Source organism: Lactuca sativa, chromosome 2 (assembly GCF_002870075.4).
Source record: "Lactuca sativa cultivar Salinas chromosome 2, Lsat_Salinas_v11, whole genome shotgun sequence".
Taxonomy (NCBI): domain Eukaryota; kingdom Viridiplantae; phylum Streptophyta; class Magnoliopsida; order Asterales; family Asteraceae; genus Lactuca; species Lactuca sativa.
The window spans coordinates 201,985,622-202,003,109 of NC_056624.2; the positions used below are offsets into that span (position 1 = coordinate 201,985,622).

Genomic DNA, 17,488 nt, shown 5'->3' on the forward strand with positions numbered 1-17,488 from the left:
CGGAACATGACATCCCGATGTTTTATTATTAATGAAAAGTACATTCTCTTTGAGAAATGTTTTGATAAAGTTTTATCATATTTTGTTTGGGAACAAATTCCGCAACTGTTTTCTTTAAAAGATTACTCTGATTTTAAAACAAAGCATAAACAAATCGGTCTTTTTTTACCGTGAAATTGGGGATGTCACGTTTACACACTTCAAAAAATTCAAAGCCTAGGTGTAGAATGAAATTGGAAAGCCTTTGAAGGTGTTTAGAAGTGATCAAGGAGGTGAGTTTACTTATCTCGAGTTTAATTCTTTTTATGATCAAAACAGGTTCAAACGTTACCTTACTGCCCCATACTTTCCACAACAAAACGAAATTGTGGAACGAAGAAACCGAACACTTATGGACATGACACGAAGTATAATGAAGGCAATGCATGTCCAAACTAATTATGGGGAGAAACGGTAAATCACTCTACAAATCTAATCAATCGCGTTTATACAAGAGTCATTGGTGATATAACTCCATGCGAAAAATTGTATAAAAAAACCAAATTTAGAAAATGTTTGTATATTTGGGTGTCTAGCACATGCAAAAGTGAAACAGGTTAATCTAAAGAAGTTTGATGCAAGATCAAGACCACTAGTGCATGTTGGTTTAGAACTGGGTACGCAAGTTTATCGGTTATTTAACCCGACGACACAAAAAAAATAATCGTGAGTATGGATTTTATTTTTGATGAAACCAAATGATGGGATTGAATTAAAAAATCATAAACCAATAGTGAATAACCGGCTCATTCATAATACCATGAGACTACCAGAAGGCGAGACGAGCAACAATCTAGGAAACGAGGTAAACAATGACCCAATGAAACCGATTGAATCAGATCAAGAGATTGGAGACAGAGCGGAAGTATAAGATAACGGACAACCAAGTCCAGTCAATAATAATGTTCAACAAGGAGCTCAAACCAAATGCCCTCGAGAACAAGAGTACCTCCAAGACAATTTCAAGATTCTGAGTTTGATCTTGATAATCTCGAAGAACTTCTTCTAACAACCAATGACGAGCTGATATCGGTTGAAGAAGCGAATAAATAACCAAAGCGGGTTAAAGCAATGAATGTGGAAATTAATTCAATAAACAAAAATAATACTTAGACTCTCGTGAACAAGCCTATGAGGGTGAAGTCAATTGGACTCAAATGGGTGTTCATCGAAGAAAAATGCAGACGACACCATTAACAAATACATGGCAAGATTAGTTGCTAAAGGTTATGTGCAACAACCCGATATTGATTTTCAATAAGTATTTGCTCCGGTAGCTCAAATCGAAATCATTCGATTTCTTATAGCCTTAGTTGCTACTCGTAGGTAGGAGCTTCACTAATTAGATGTTAAAACGATGTTCTTACATGGAGAATTGAAGGAAACCGTTTACGTATCGCAACCGGAAGACTATATAAAGAAAGGCAACAAACATAATATATATCGACTTACAAAAGCACTGTATGACCTAAGACAAACACCTCGAGCATGGAACACGAAGCTTGATGGGATTTTGAAGAGTATTAAATTTCAGAAGTGCATGAAAGAACCATCGGCGTACCAGAAAAGTGAAGGATATGACTTGCTAATTTTAGCAATTTATGTTGATGATTTATTTGTCATAGGTACAAATTTGAGCATGATCAAGAGGTTCAAATTAGAGATGTTCAAGAACTTTGAGATGTCGAATCTTGGAAGATTGACTTATTCTTTTGGCATTGAAGTTAATCAAGAGGAATCAGAGATTACTATAAACCAAGAAGCATATGCTCAATGCATTCTAAAAGAAACAGGTTTACATGATTGCAATCTGACCCACATTCCAATGGAACCGGGAAATAAATTGTCAAAGGCCGAAGATGAACCCGAAATCGACCTGACACGATATTGAAATGTGGTAGGATACCTTAGATATCTCTTGCAAACAAGACCTGATATGACATATGCGGTTGGAGTTGTTAGCCGATACATGCAAAGTCCAAAAGAATCACACAATGTTGCAATTAAGCATATCATACGATACTTATGAGGAACAATAGGATACGATATCAAGTACGAGAGGATGAGACAAAGCCAACTCATTGGTTATAATGATAGTAGTCACAATGTTGACCGGAATGACGAAAAAAGCACAACCAATCACACTTTCTACTACGGGTTATCTCTAATTACATGGTGTTCGCAAAAGCAAGATACCGTTGCCTTATCATCTTGCGAGGCGGAGTTCATGGCAGCCATGACGACCGCATGTCAAGCAATATGGCTTCAAGATTTGCTCGGAGAAATCATGAACAAAACGCAAGAGAAAAGTGATTCTTAGAGTTAATAACAAGTCGGCTATCAAACTAACGAAGAATCCCGTTTTCCATGGAAGGAGTAAACACATTTACACAAGGTTTCACTTTGTTTGTAATTGTGTTGAAAATGAACAAGTGGAGGTGGAGTACATTCCCGGTGAGGAACAAAAGGCTGACATTCTTACCAAACCATTAGCTCGAACCAAGTTCAAGGAAATGCGGAGTTTGATCGGGATTGAAGACGTCTCTAGAAGGACTTAGATATTCTGGGATGATTGTTGGAATCTTAAGTTTAAGGATCAAACAATCTAATTTAGGCAATATAGTTTTAGGAAACTATTTTACAAGTTGGTTCTTAGTTTCCTAATTACAATCTAATACAATTCAGTCATTAGATCTCTCTCTCTCTCTCTCTCTCTTTATATATATATATATATATATATATATATATATATATATATATATATATATATATATATATATATATAGGTTCAGGTTTATTTGAGACCATTCTAATTTTGTGAGACCGTGAGACCAAATCTAAAAATAATTTTAAAATGCAAAATAAATGGAAAAATCCAAAAATTCTTTTTTTTTAAATATTATTTTTGGAACTTGAATTAACTAAAAAAAATAAAAAAAATAAAAAAAATTCCGTTTTTTTTGAAAAATACGTGAAATATTCTAATAGAATATTACACTGACATATTCTAAAAAATAATTTTAAAATGCATAATAAATGAAAAAATCTAAAAATTATTTTTTTAAATATTATTTTCGGAACTTGAATTAACTAAAAAAATAAAAAAAATAAAAAAATAAAAATAAATTCCATTTTTTTTGAAAAATACGTGAAATATTCTAATAGAATATTACACTGGCATATTTTAAAAAATAATTTTAAAATGCAGAATAAATGGAAAAATCTAAAAATTCTTTTTTTTTTATATATTATTTTTCGGAACTTTAATTAACTAAAAAAAATAAAAAAAATAAAAATAAATTCCATTTTTTTTGAAAAATACGTGAAATATTCTAATAGAATATTACACTGTACATATTCTAAAAAATAATTTTAAAATGCAAAATAAATGGAAAAATCCAAAAATTCTTTTTTTAAATATTATTTTCGGAACTTGAATTAACTAAAAAAATAAAAAAAATAAAAAAATAAAAAAAAATGCGTTTCACGGTCTCACAAAATATAGGTGGTCTCCAATGAACCTAACCATATATATATATATATATATATATATATATATATATATATATATATATATATATATATATATATATATATATATAAAACTGAGTTTTAGGATTAAGAATCACAACTGTAACATAAAAGTTTTGAGTGATTTTTCTTTTAATCAAAGAGTTTGTTTGATTAATTGTGTCTCAATTTATTTTTGACTTACGAGTTAACTTTATACCTCAGCAAACAAAAAATATAAAAAGAACTAAAAAAACCTTTACTGCTTAATACTTATTATTGGCAAAAAAAACAATTAAAAAAAAGATAGATTATTATAATCATACATATATACCCACACTCAAACCCGACTCTTGGAATACTACAAAATTAATATAGTCACTTCCCAAATTACCCTCATAATAAAAAACTTTAATATGACCATCAAATAAACAAATGAAAACAATTATCTCACAATTATCAATTTCCATACAAACACAACCAATCTTAACAATAACTTTTTTTTAATATAGGAAAATAATCTATACCCACACTCAAACCTGACTCTGGGAATACTACAAAATTAGTATAGTCACTTTCCAAACTACCCTCATACTAAAATTTTTTAATATGACCACCAAATAAACGAATGAAAACAACTATCCTACAATTATCAACTTACATACAAACACAACCAACATTAACAACAACTTTTCCTCAATCTATTCAACTATTCAATTCAAACAACAATAGCACCAAAAAAAGACATTAACACGTCAAGTACGAAAAAAAGTTTAACAAACATCTCAAGAAAAAAACATGAACACCTCATTTTTCCTTAAATTACCGACCATTCCAACCCGCACCAATGACACGGCTCACCGTCATCCGGTTAAAACTTTGAAAAACATAAGGCTTAAGGGAGCGGAATGTGGTTTAGGCCGCACTCAATGCCACATAGGCATGCACACCGTCTCTTCTATGTGGTTTTGGGTGCGCCTCTCCCAAAAAGTGTCGCACTCTCCTTCTCTCTTTTTATTCTCCTTTCTCTCTCTTTATTCATGTGTCTTTCTCTCTCTTCTCTTTTCTTTCATTTCTTTCTTTCTTTACCATGGTTTTCACTCGCTGGTCTGAATGTGATAAAGAACCACAATTTGTATGATAAAAATGATGTCGCTTCCTACGTGTCAAAGAGAGAATGCGGTTGGTTCCTGTAGCATTGCTCCTAACAATTAAAGTAAAAAGAACCGGCTAGGCTGGGGGCGAGGCGGTAACACCCGAACGAGCAAAAACAACATGGCCTGTCTCCGAGCGCCGCGGGCTTATCCCATTCACCTGTAGGAATTACCATATCCAATGAACACAAGACTTTCCGACACACACAGGCACACTCTTTGACCCTTCTCTCTCCATAAATTTCATTCAAATCTCTTTCTAGAAGTAAATGCGCTTCACGCTTCCCCCATCTAAAACTCCAAAATAACTTCTAACAACTTTTAAAAACCCTTTGATTTCACTTCAAATTGCAGCAGTTAGCTGGTTGTTCGACCTCCATGTCGTAATATTCAAGTCTCTTTGGATCTGATTCCTGCCTGAACCTTGGATTCTTTTCAGAGAAGAGGGTTTTCAGTTTGGGCCAATTTTAATTTGACACAGTATTTGGAGTTTGTCAGTCGATGGTGATATGGGTTATCAAACTTCCGACTTGGGTCCTGATTGAAGCCGGGGAAAGAAATTGGTACTTTTAGTGCATATCTTTCGCGAAATTTGGGGAATATTTAGTTACTGATTGAAGCTAGGGTTTGTCGTAGAGGAGGAGGAAGTATTTTATGAAATCTTAAAGGAAAGATGTTTTATTCACAGTTTATATTAGCAAAAAAAGGTCCTTTAGGGACAATATGGATTGCAGCACATCTGGAGAGGAAGCTCCGCAAAAATCAGGTTGCAGATACTGATATTGGCTTCTCTGTAGGTAATATATCTATATATTTTTGTTTATGCCCAATTTTTCTGTTGGAATTCTGTTATCTTCTCGCACGAAGGGGTATTCTTAGAACCAAGAGTGATTTTAGTAATTACTTGCCATGAAACCTGTATTTAATATTCTTTTCTGGTATACGCATGGCATATCTTCGTTGAGTTTGGCTTATTTATTGGAAACAGTTTTTGGTTAGATAGTTTACAAACAGAAATCTCATGGTTTAGCAGTCAATGAGTTGTTAATAAATTGTGGTTGGTTTTGACTTTTGACAGACTCGATTCTTTTCCCTGAGATGCCAATTGCACTCCGGTTGTCCAGCCATCTTTTGCTTGGTGTGGTTAGGATATACTCAAGAAAGGTAAATTACCTTTTTGATGATTGCAGTGAGGCTTTGCTTAAAGTAAAGCAAGCTTTTCGGTCCACTGCTGTTGACTTACCACCTGAAGAATCCACTGCTCCATATCACTCCATCACCTTGCCAGAGACTTTTGATCTAGATGATTTTGAGCTGCCAGACAGTGAGATTTATCAGGGGTTAGTTTCTCAATAATAATCAATATCCATCCATTTTGGTCCTGTAGTTAAGTTAATGATCTGATGTTTGCTTGCTGATATGAATATTCTGCAGTAATTATGTTGATCATCACATTAGCTCAAAGGAACAGATCACACTTCAAGATACTATGGATGGTGTTGTTTACTCTACATCTAACTTTGGACTTGATGGTAGGTATATTTGTCTGTTGCTAAACGATGTTTACATTCTTTCATCATGCAGTTGCAGTCGTTTGTTTGTGTACTGATTCTTAACCCTGTAATTTGTTTATGTTTATAGAGAGATTTGGTGATGGTGATGCATATGGTTTGGACCTTGACGAGGTAAATATATTCCTCCTCCTCATTGGATCTGTGTCAAATTTAAGTTTGTATTCTTGTTCATGGATGCTGAAAGCTTTCTATCTAAGAATACACTTGTATTATATATATATATTGTTGATAGATTTGAGTTGTATGTACAAGCAGGAACTATTGGTGGAGAAGGCTGCATCTGCAGAAGATGCTACTGGTACATCGAATTCAGAGTATGCCCTCTCTCTCTCTATATATATATATATATATATACACACACACACACACACACACATCAACATTACAATATTCTACTTTTGTAATCCTAAGTTGTGATCTTCTATATTTTACCAGTTTTGCAATCCAAATGATTATGTTGGAAGGGATGAAATGTGAATGGGAATTTATAGCTTAAGATAATAATTAAGTTAAAAAAATTCTAAGTATGTCATGCCATTTTTGTTTAGCTAAGAGAAGAACATCCCCAATGGCAGTTTGGAGAATTACTTATCACTATTTCAAAACTACTTAGTGACGACTTATTCCTATTGGACTTGATCACTTATTTGATAGGATGACATCTTATTATACTCTAAGTGGTTATTGGAATAGTTCCTTTTACATTTGCCCCCTTGTTTTAACAATATTAGATTTTACCCCCCTTAACCATATTAAAATATTACATATTTAATATCTTTTGACTAATTAATCTGTTTTACTATATATACAAATTAAAAATGAATACTATTATTTAGTATTTACAGAGGAGTATATCATTAAAAAGCATTTGTCAAAACAATCAAAATTTATATCGATATCAAATACGAATGTTCTAAGCTCTAACATAAACACATCTTTCAATCTCAGTGTTGATCCTCAGGCATCTGCCCAGGTTGATGCATTGTTCAAGTATGATCATAATCAGGATACCCCGACTATTCCCGAGGATATGCCAGCTGGCGATATTATGAATCAGGTCCATAAAAGAACATTGAATTATTTCCATGCTACTTTCAAATCTAAAATTTTAAAATCATCTTGTGTTTTATTTTTTCTTCCATATCAGCATATAGATGAGTATGATGGAGATAATGATCCAGTTGAATATGCACATGCTCCATGTACTCCTGGACTATGGGAAGAACCAAATTTGTCCAACATTCAAGAAACTTCTGCATATGATGATCATCAAGAACCAGAAAATCATCCCATAACAGTATTTGCTGTGAAGGAGAATTTAGAAAATGACTCCAGTGAGCAACATCATGCTCAATTCGAGCCACTTGAGAAATCACCACCACACATTGCAACAACAGAACAGATGTCACTTGAGCAATCACCACCACACAATGTGACATCAACAGAACAGATGTCACTTGAGAAATCACCACCACACGTTGTGACAACTGAACAGATGTCACTTGAGCAATCACCACCACACAATGTGACATCAGCAGAACAGATGTCACTTGAGAAATCACTACCACACATTGTGACAACAGAACAGATGTCGATGTATGATCCTGGTTCCACACCTTTTACAGAATCACATATGGCTGACCAAGTTAGGTCAATGTCTCCAATAGCAGAGGTGTCTGAAACTGTTGTTTCTGTGGTTGATGATTCTGTCAAATTGGTGAATTTGCTTAATAAAAGTGCCACACACCAGGAGCCTGAAGTTCAGACTGTAGATGATAACTGTGAAAACTATGTAGAAGAACATCAAGGCATGTCAAACAATGTAGTCAATCATGAGAATGCATTCCACCCTACCATGGAATTGGAATTAAACACTGAACCCTCTGATGAACAACACACCCTTGTGACTCCCCAAGATCAGGCTTTTATGCAACCTAAAGATTCCACAATTCCAGTTCAGTCAACTCATGACAGCATGCCAAGTTTTGACTTTATGGGTCTGAGGCCATGTGTCACTCTTTCGAATCATGAGAATGCATTCCAGCCTACCAGTTCTCTTCCACCATCTGAATTTACTTCCCTGCCCTTGCCCTCAACATCTAGGAGGGAGGAACATGAACAGGAACACCCCAGTGCTCCCATTTTGGTGCAAGGTTTGTGAAATGAGCTTATTATGCTTGAAGTTACAATTTGAGTGTTCTCTATTTAATCTAACATCAAATGTGTATGATCATTTTCCAGGGGAAGTAGTACTAGTACCACATGCAAATGCAACTGAACCATTGGAAAGAAACTTGCAGGAAACATATCATGCTGAAGTTGGTCCAAGTAATACAGTAGTCCAGGTGGCATCTAGCATACTACCAAACAGACAGGTGGACAATGTAATTGAAAGAGATGTTCAGGTTTATAATACCAACAGCTACACATCAAACTTCCCTCCCCCTGAGAAAGTGCTCTCTTTTTCACAAGGGCATGATATAATAGAGGTCCCAGAAAGAGAAAATACTACACCCATACATCAAAGCACATTCACATCTAGCATTAGCATATCAAACAGACAGTTGGACAGTGTAAATGAAAGAGAGGTTTATGTAAATAACAGCAACAGCTACACAGCCAACTTCCCTGCCCCTGAGAAACTGCTCTCTTTTTCACAACATGTACCCAACAACATGAACATGAACATGAACATGCTACCAGAAACCACACCCATCATAGCACCACCAGGTTATGGAGGTGATACTGGAACCAATAATAGGTATTCAGGAAGAAAACGCAGTATCACAGAAAGCTCAATGTCAGCTCAGAGTTTGAATTTCAATTTAAATGAATCTTCCAGTTTTTACACCACAAATACCACGAAAGAATCTTTTCGGGATGATGATTTGTTGTCATCGATATTAGGTATGCAGAATACTATTTTGAAGTTTGTATTGAACTTTTAGTTTAGTTTTTAAATAAGAACAAGGAGATTTGTTTTTGTTGCAGTGGGAAGAAACACTTCAATATTAAAAATGAAGCCCACTCCTACTCCTCCCACCGAGGCACCATCTACAAAAAGAAGGCGGCAATCTGCACCCAAGACTGCAGGAGCAACAACCAAAACTGGGGTATCAAAAAGGAAGGTGCTCATGGATGATAACATGGTTTTGCATGGCGAGTATGTTTACATTCTTAATATAACATGTTGAATGCTCAATATTCTTTTCCTTCTTCTATGTCATCACTGAAAAAGTTTTTTTTTTATTTTTTATTTTTAATCCTTTTGAAACAGCACAATACGTCAGCAATTGACAAACACAGAAGACATTCGGAGATTAAGAAAGAAAGCTCCTTGCACTCATGCTGAAATTTCAATGATTGAGAAACAGTTTTGGGAAGATGAACTTTTTGGTAGATCCATAATTACGGGTGAGTTGTTTGTGGACAATATCAGAAAATATTATGTTTCTGTTGACTGACATTGTGTTAAATTTTACAGGAATGTCAATCAAATTGACTTCTTTGCAGCGTCAGTTGTATGATATAAGTAAAATTGTTGTCTCCCAATATGATAATGCTTCTTTAGAAGGTGTAACAGACCAAAAATCAATTTCCCAAAATGATGAAAAGGACATACAACCGGAAATGGCGACTGAAAACACGGGTGTCTCTGTTGAACCAGATGTTCCTAAAGAAAACAAAGATCATGATGATAGCTTTGATCCTGTTCCCATGATAATTGATGTTTCTGAAGAAGCACAACCAGTGGATGTTCCCAAAGAAGACAGAGATGAGGATAACTTTGATCCTGTTGTTATGAAAGATAAAGATGTTTCTGAATCACAGCCAATCGATGTTCCCAAAGAAAATAGAGATGGAGATAACTTTGATTCTGAATCACAGCCAATCGATGTTCCTAAAGAAAATAGAGATGAAGATAACTTTGATTCTGAATCACAACCAATCGATGTTCCTAAAGAAAATAGAGATGAAGATAACTTTGATTCTGAATCACAACCAATTGATGTTCCTAAAGAAAATAGAGATGAAGATAACTTTGATTCTGCTGTTATGAAAGGTAAAGATGTTTGTGAATCACAACCAATCGGTGTTCCTAAAGAAAACAGAGAGGAGGATAATTTTGATCCTGTTGTTAGGGAAGATAAAGATGTTTCTGAAGCACAACCATTTGACAACAACACACATGATATTGATAACAATACCAGAAATTTAGATTATTATGAGAATCAAGAACAGATGCATACAACTGGAGATTTTACCGAACTCTTTGGTCCAGAACATGATATTTTGGATCATGCTACTGCAATGGAGATCGATGGCAATAGCTTTCAAGATGCTGATGTTGGAGTTTCTGTTATGCATACCGAGGTTGAATCTGAATCACTGACACATGCTGATGTGGTCCCAAGTGATACAAATGACACGTCAGCAGCAGCAGCACCGTTTGAGGTTGAAAAGAGCAGCCAGATGGTTGCTCCTCTGCTAATGGGCCCACCACCAGGTTTCGGTACATATGAAAGAATAGATGTACAGTCTGCTGCTGAGGTGGATATAAATATTAATCATTCTATTGAAAGCAACGTTGCTTCTGAAAGAAAGGTTGATGATGAGTCGGTTAGAGAAGAAAGACAAGAAGCTGTTTTAGATGCTTCCACTGCATTCTCTTCTGAGACTGATGGCTTAAATCCACACATTGACACTGAAATCAGGAACAATGAGGAAGAGAACAACTCGGTCTCCAATGGTGATGTCTTTGGTGAAGCAGTTGCAGCATATGATGCTGTAGACAATCAGGTGTTGGAAGACATTTTATTGGATGAAAGAGAAAAGGCAGGTCATGATGTTACTACTACTTCATTGAATCTAGAAGATATCCCTACCGATAACAGGGTTGATGCTGATGATGTAAGACAAGTTATTTATTTATTTATTTATCATTTTTGCGAGTTTTAGGTACACTCTTTATATAAAGAATGATGTATTGAAAGTTGTTATTTTGGGTGGGGGTTGTTGGAGCAGGATCATATGTATTCTGGAGTTGCAAATGATACAGGTTTGCATCAGTTTCCTTTATTTCAGAGTGTCTGAGTGTCATCATATATCCTTACTATTATTGTGTTTGTTCAGATTTTCTGAATTTTGATGACGTGGATGATGACGAGGCTGGAGAAGCAGCTGATGATTACATGCCTGATGGGGAAGAAACAAAGATGCTTGACAACACTGGATGGTCTTCGCGTACAAGGTATGTGAATGTATATCAACATGTTAGTTATTGTTTATAGTATTTGTTGATAAGGTTTGCATACATATTTATATTTATTTTAAGAATATATATATATATATATATATATATATGGGTATGGTAGGGCTGTTGCAAAATACCTTCAGATTATGTTTGACAAGGAAGGAGAGCGTGGAAGGAATTTGCTTGGTGTGAACAACCTGCTAGCTGGAAAAACACGCAGGGAAGCTTCAAGAATGTTCTTTGAAACATTGGTATGTATAACGTATTGTATCATCATATAGGATTATAAAGAAAAAAATAAATACAAATGTATATTTTATTGCAGGTTTTAAAGACAAAGGATTACATCCATGTGGAACAGACAGATCCGTTTGAAAACATAAATGTATTTCCACGTTCCAAGCTTTTGAAATCAGAATTTTAAAGGAGGAGGAGGAGAAGTTGATTGTGGTTACTTTAGATCTTTTGTTACTTTGTGTATGGTCTCAAGAGAGTAAATTAATTAGTTATGTTGTTTTGGTAGAGTTATAACATGGACTGGAGTTGAATAGATGAATCATGTAGCAAACACACACATTTAATGCTTGTTAGAGGTTGTCATGTAATGTTGTACGTACGGATCATGCATATTTATTTGTAAATAAGCACATAGAGTTTAATCCATGCTAATTTACTCATACTCTTACTCTCTTTCTCTTTCGTTTTTGCTTGTGTTTGCCATTTTTAATCTTTGTCATCCTCATATTAATTTTTATTGATCCAATTTTGGTGTTACAAATTCATAAGGTGTGTTTCACATCACATATAACATGGGTGTGTATTTAGCTTTTAGAAAAAATAAAAGTTAAGAGCTTTTAGCTAAAACAAAAAGCTCAAAATCAAGAAACTATTTTAAGTAATGTTCAACGAAAAAAAACTTTTTTTTTTCTTTTATAGTTTTGCAAATCGACCTAACTACAATTTTTTTTATAAATCAATGACATGTTTAATATAAGTCATTTTTGGTGTTTTAAAAACTTTCAATTAGTTTTATCAAATACTACAAATAAAGCTATAATAACCGGCTTTTAGCTGTTATATAATATATTTATATATGTTTATTAAAAATAATAATATTGTCCTTAAGAAATGTATTGCTTTTTATATAAATTTTAGTCCAACTTTGTTTTTTAGTCTTATTCATATTTTTATTATATTTTGTCCTTGTAAGAAAGTAATTAAGAAAAACGATTACATTATATACATGAATGGTGCAAAACATACACAAGGAAATGAGGAACTAAACTGTTATTTTAGAACATGATAATATGGAGAAGGCTTATGGACAATGTTTTAAAAACCGGTTTGAACCGGCCGGTCGAACCGGTCGGACCGGGAACCGGGAGAGGGAGCGGTTCAACTATCACTGGTTTTACATTGATTTCTGAACCGGATTGAACCGTCCGGTTTTTAGAAAAACCCGGTTGAACCGGTTAAACCTAATAAAACCACATGAAAAAATCCATTTACATAATAAACTTTAGTGATTTTTTTCAAATCTATTTAGTTTTTGCTAAATAAAAACATATGATAAATTTTATAAATTTTTTTGATGTGTTTGCATTCATCTAAAATTATATTTTGTTTCGGTATTATACTTTATTTTCTTTTTGACATATATGGATTGATATAAAACACTAAAACTTATGGTTATATGTTATTTTAATGTATTTTTAATGTTTAAACTTGTAAACATCAAATTCATAATTTATATATGTAGGTATGTGTAGGAAAATAGAAAAAAACATGAAAAATAAAAAACCGGTTCACCCAGCGGTCGAACCGGTTAAACCGGGAACCGATCACCATACCGGTTCAACTAAAAAACCGGTTTTAAAACATTGCTTATGGATGAACATTTCAAAATAGTTTTTTCTAGTATTGTTTAAAAATCAGATAATTAGACGTAACAAATGTAAAACTAGAGACAATTAAGTAATACCAAAATTGTTAGATAAACAGTGCATTCTAACAGTATCAATAGATTTGGGCTATCCGGTATGGATTCGCGTGAGAGACATGCCACATCATCAAGAAATCCACTCCACAACATACCCACTAGCTTGGGGGTGGTGTTCACTAGTGGACTTGTAGTGAACAAGAGAGAGAATGAAGAGAGAGATAGACACAATCAAGCTCAAACACTTCCGTGACCTTTTGTGGATGCACCCACTCCACAAGACAACCATTATGTATTGGGGTGATGTTCATTAGTGGAAACTCCTCCACGATTAAGACGCATGAGTATGCCTCAATACCGGAAGACCTTATATAGAATAATTGGATAGACTTTTTTAAATAAAAAAATGAAAGATATAATAATATATTTGAAATAGAATGTCACAAAAAAAAAATAAATAAATAAAAAGAAAAGGTAGAGTTAGACCTAAAATGTAAAATGATGCACATGAATTAAAAAGAAAATGAAAAAAAGTGAAATGGGTGGGTGCGTGCTTTGTATATAAGACAGACAGACTACTACAACCCTCTCTTCCTCCAAAATAAATATCTCCCCAAGTCCCCCACCTCCTTTCTTCCTCTTTCTTTCTCTCTCCATTTTCTCTCTCTATTTCTCTCTGTTTCGATTCCCAAACGCCGAGAGTCGTAGCAGAGACTCGCCTGTTCTTCGATTCAACTCCGACTTGGTTTATGAGGTATCATTTGTTAGACCTGTTAATGTCTCTTCTATCTCTTTTTCATTCGACAGATTTTCTTTCAATTAATTCGTCTTTTTGGTATTTTCGCCCCCTTTTTTAGATTTTCAGATCTGTTCTTCGGTTCTTGTGTTTTAAATCGGTCAAAATAAAATAAGCTTTTATGATATCTCGTGATTGGTTCTGTGTGGAAGCGGAACTTAAAGGGTTTCGTAGATTCAATTGTGTATGTGTGTGTGTGTTTGTATGCGTTTTAAATCCTTAAAGATTTGAAATTACTGATCTTTTTGTTGAACCAATGTTTGTTTACATAAGTTTTTCATGATTTACGCTATTTAATGTGCTAGATACCAGGTTAAATAGGTTTAATTTTTTGGCGATTTTGGTTTCTTGCAATACACCGTTGTTGTTTACCTTTTCCATGCAATTTCTTTTATCTTTTATATGACTGGATCTTGAATTGATATTTGGTTTTGTATTTTTGCAGCTCGAAGGAGAAGCCCACTCTAGGGTAAGTCTTCTTGCTATATAGATACGTATCAAAGTTTTTATTGCTTTATCATCCTTTATTTGATATTCCAAATCGACCTAGGTAAAGTGATTTCAATAAAGATCGTATTCTATTCTATCCCGTTAAGGGTTTATTCATACATGACTATTTGAAGTGTGTTTAATGCACTTTTGACATTTCCCCCCTTTATAGTCCTAATTTGAACTTTGACCTATCTGGTGGGGTAAATGTTGGTTGCATCTAACTTTTTGAATAACTGGTTCAAATTTCTGAACAAGATGCAATCTTTATTAATCTGCTAATTTATTTTTCTATAAGGTTTCCATTTTGTTCATAATGCCTGTGTAAATAAATATTCAAGAGTTTATAATTATTTATTTATTATTTATGTCATGTGTACTTACAGTGGTCAGCGGATCAAGACCCGCAAACGGAATATTGCAGCCCCTCTGGACCCTGCAGCATTTGCGGATGCAGTGGTCCAGATTTATCTGGATAATGCTGGTGATCTGGTTAGTATTCATTTATATCATCACATCATAGCTTTTATCATCATCATCATCATTATCGACTCTTATACTTTACAAAATCTGCAGGAATTAATTGCTAAGTGCATTGAATCTTCAGACCTTAACTTCAGCAGATATGGTGACACTTTCTTTGAGGTAAGAAGCTTGTTTCAGTTGCTCTTTTGTAGGGTTATTTGTGTCATTTGTTGATATGCATGCATGTTTGTGTTTTCAGGTTGTGTTCACTGGAGGGCGTACTCAACCTGGAACAACAAAGCCTGATGAGGGGGAGAGGCACACTTACTCAATTCTAGACTGTGAGGCAAAGCGTGAAGTGATATTGCCATCTGTAATCTACATTCAGAAGATTTTAAGGCGAAGGCCTTTTCTGATTAAGAATCTTGAAAATGTTATGCGAAGGTTCCTTCAGTCCCTTGAGTTTTTTGAGGACAATGAAAGGATTAAGCTTGCCATTTTCACAGCACTTGCCTTCTCACAGAAGCTCTCTGGTCTCCCACCAGAGACAGTGTTTCAGCCACTTCTTAAGGATAACCTAGTTGGGAAAGGACTCGTTCTTACTTTCATCACAGACTTCTTCAAGGAATATCTTATCGATAATCCCCTTGATGATCTCATCTCCATCTTGAAACGTGGCAAAATGGAGGACAATCTGCTTGAGTTCTTTCCCTCTGGGAAGCGATCCGCTGAAGCTTTCTCTGAGCATTTCACGTAAGTACTTTTTTTTTTCTTCTTCTATTTGTTGTTGAGGGGTAAAAGGGTAGTTTTGTATAAGAAAAGGTATGTTGAATGTGTATGATGCAGTAAAGCAGGCATGGGTGCTTTGGTTGAATATAATGACAAGAAGATCTTTGAGGTGAAGGTGAAGGAAATGAAAACAGCATTGACAACTCAGATATCAGAGGAAGTTGATATATCAGAAGTGATTGAAACAGTAAAACAGCATGTGAAGGATGCTAAATTGCCTGAGATTGAGGTAGTGAGGATTCTGTGGGATGTTCTGATGGATGCTGTTCAGTGGTCAGGGAAGAATCAACAGCAGAATGCTAATTTGGCTCTGCGCCAGGTAATGTGATCATGTAAATTGTAATGTAATCATGTGATGATGATTGGGGTTATGTTATGTTATGCACAGGTGAAAACATGGGCTAAGCTGCTGAACACATTCTGTACAAGTGGAAAGCTTGAGCTGGAGCTGCTTTACAAGGTTCAAGTGCAGTGTTATGAAGATACAAAACTGATGAAGCTGTTTCCTGAGATTGTGAGATCCCTTTATGACCAAGATGTTCTTGCTGAAGACACTATCCTTCATTGGTTCCGTAAAGGAACCAATCCAAAGGGAAGGTATGTATTGTATGTTTTATGCAAGTTTTTTTTTTTAATTTTTTTTATTTGCTCATATTGGGGGTTTGGTTTTTGATAGGCAAAGCTTTGTGAAGGCATTGGAGCCATTTGTGAAGTGGCTGGAGGAGGCAGAAGAGGAGGAATAGATGTGATTCATGACTGCTCTACTGTCTTAATGTCTTTGCTTAAAACTTGATGTGTGTTTGTTTGGTTGTTTGTTTGTTTGTGTACTTTTCTGCTGTCCTTGTCAAAATTTTTATGATATGCTCTCTCTGATGAATTGATTCGAATAATCTGTGTTTGTTTACAAACCTTCCTTATATTTCTCATATGTCTTGCAGCTGTTGCTTACATATATTATTGTTTATTGGTGAGTTAGGCTTGACATGGGTTCCCTTCCTTTGTCTTGCTTGCATACTCTAGTTTTCTTGCAAGATGGTGTAGATGTGTATGACATGCTCTGATGAAAACAAAAGTGTGATGATGATGGCTTGTGTACTTTAAAAATGTCTTTAATATATGTAAGGCAAGGAAAATCTAAGATGTGTGTATGTACATTTGTGAATATGTTAAAAAAAATCTATTACGTTAACCCCTCATACAAGTACAATCCTGTTTTAAAACAATAATGAATAATGGTACGCTTTTATTTTTTAATGACCAGGAAAAACTAGTTTTCTGTTCAGGTGTTTGATATATTTTTTCTAAGGTGTCAAGCTTTCCAATAAGCATCTGTAGATTTGGGGGGATATCCACAAAAACAAACAATGATGTGCTGTCATCCAAAACATAAAATACGCAGATTTATATGCGTTTTGTTCCTGATTATTTTATTGCCGTTAAGAGTTTGTGTTGACAACCATGATCCATTTGCCTATAGAA

The 17,488-nt window shown here is 34.6% G+C and overlaps 2 protein-coding genes across 2 annotated transcripts; both read left to right on the forward strand.

The window, feature by feature from the left end:
• Nucleotides 1-4,826: 4,826 nt before the first annotated feature.
• Nucleotides 4,827-12,208, forward strand: LOC111916348 (sister chromatid cohesion 1 protein 4). Its single transcript, XM_023912007.3, has 15 exons — nt 4,827-5,500; nt 5,782-6,043; nt 6,138-6,235; nt 6,345-6,388; nt 6,533-6,591; nt 7,226-7,334; nt 7,425-8,430; nt 8,519-9,184; nt 9,269-9,440; nt 9,555-9,691; nt 9,762-11,188; nt 11,303-11,336; nt 11,411-11,528; nt 11,653-11,782; nt 11,857-12,208. Exons 1-15 carry the CDS (start codon nt 5,377-5,379, stop codon nt 11,953-11,955), a joined length of 4,485 nt encoding a protein of 1,494 aa, XP_023767775.1. The 5' UTR covers nt 4,827-5,376; the 3' UTR covers nt 11,956-12,208.
• Nucleotides 12,209-14,055: 1,847 nt separating this feature from the next.
• Nucleotides 14,056-16,917, forward strand: LOC111916349 (uncharacterized). The gene is made up of 8 exons (XM_023912008.3): nt 14,056-14,224; nt 14,712-14,735; nt 15,142-15,247; nt 15,332-15,400; nt 15,480-15,973; nt 16,067-16,328; nt 16,398-16,606; nt 16,686-16,917. Exons 1-8 carry the CDS (start codon nt 14,220-14,222, stop codon nt 16,750-16,752), a joined length of 1,236 nt encoding a protein of 411 aa, XP_023767776.1. The 5' UTR covers nt 14,056-14,219; the 3' UTR covers nt 16,753-16,917.
• The last annotated feature ends 571 nt before the right edge of the window (nt 16,918-17,488 follow it).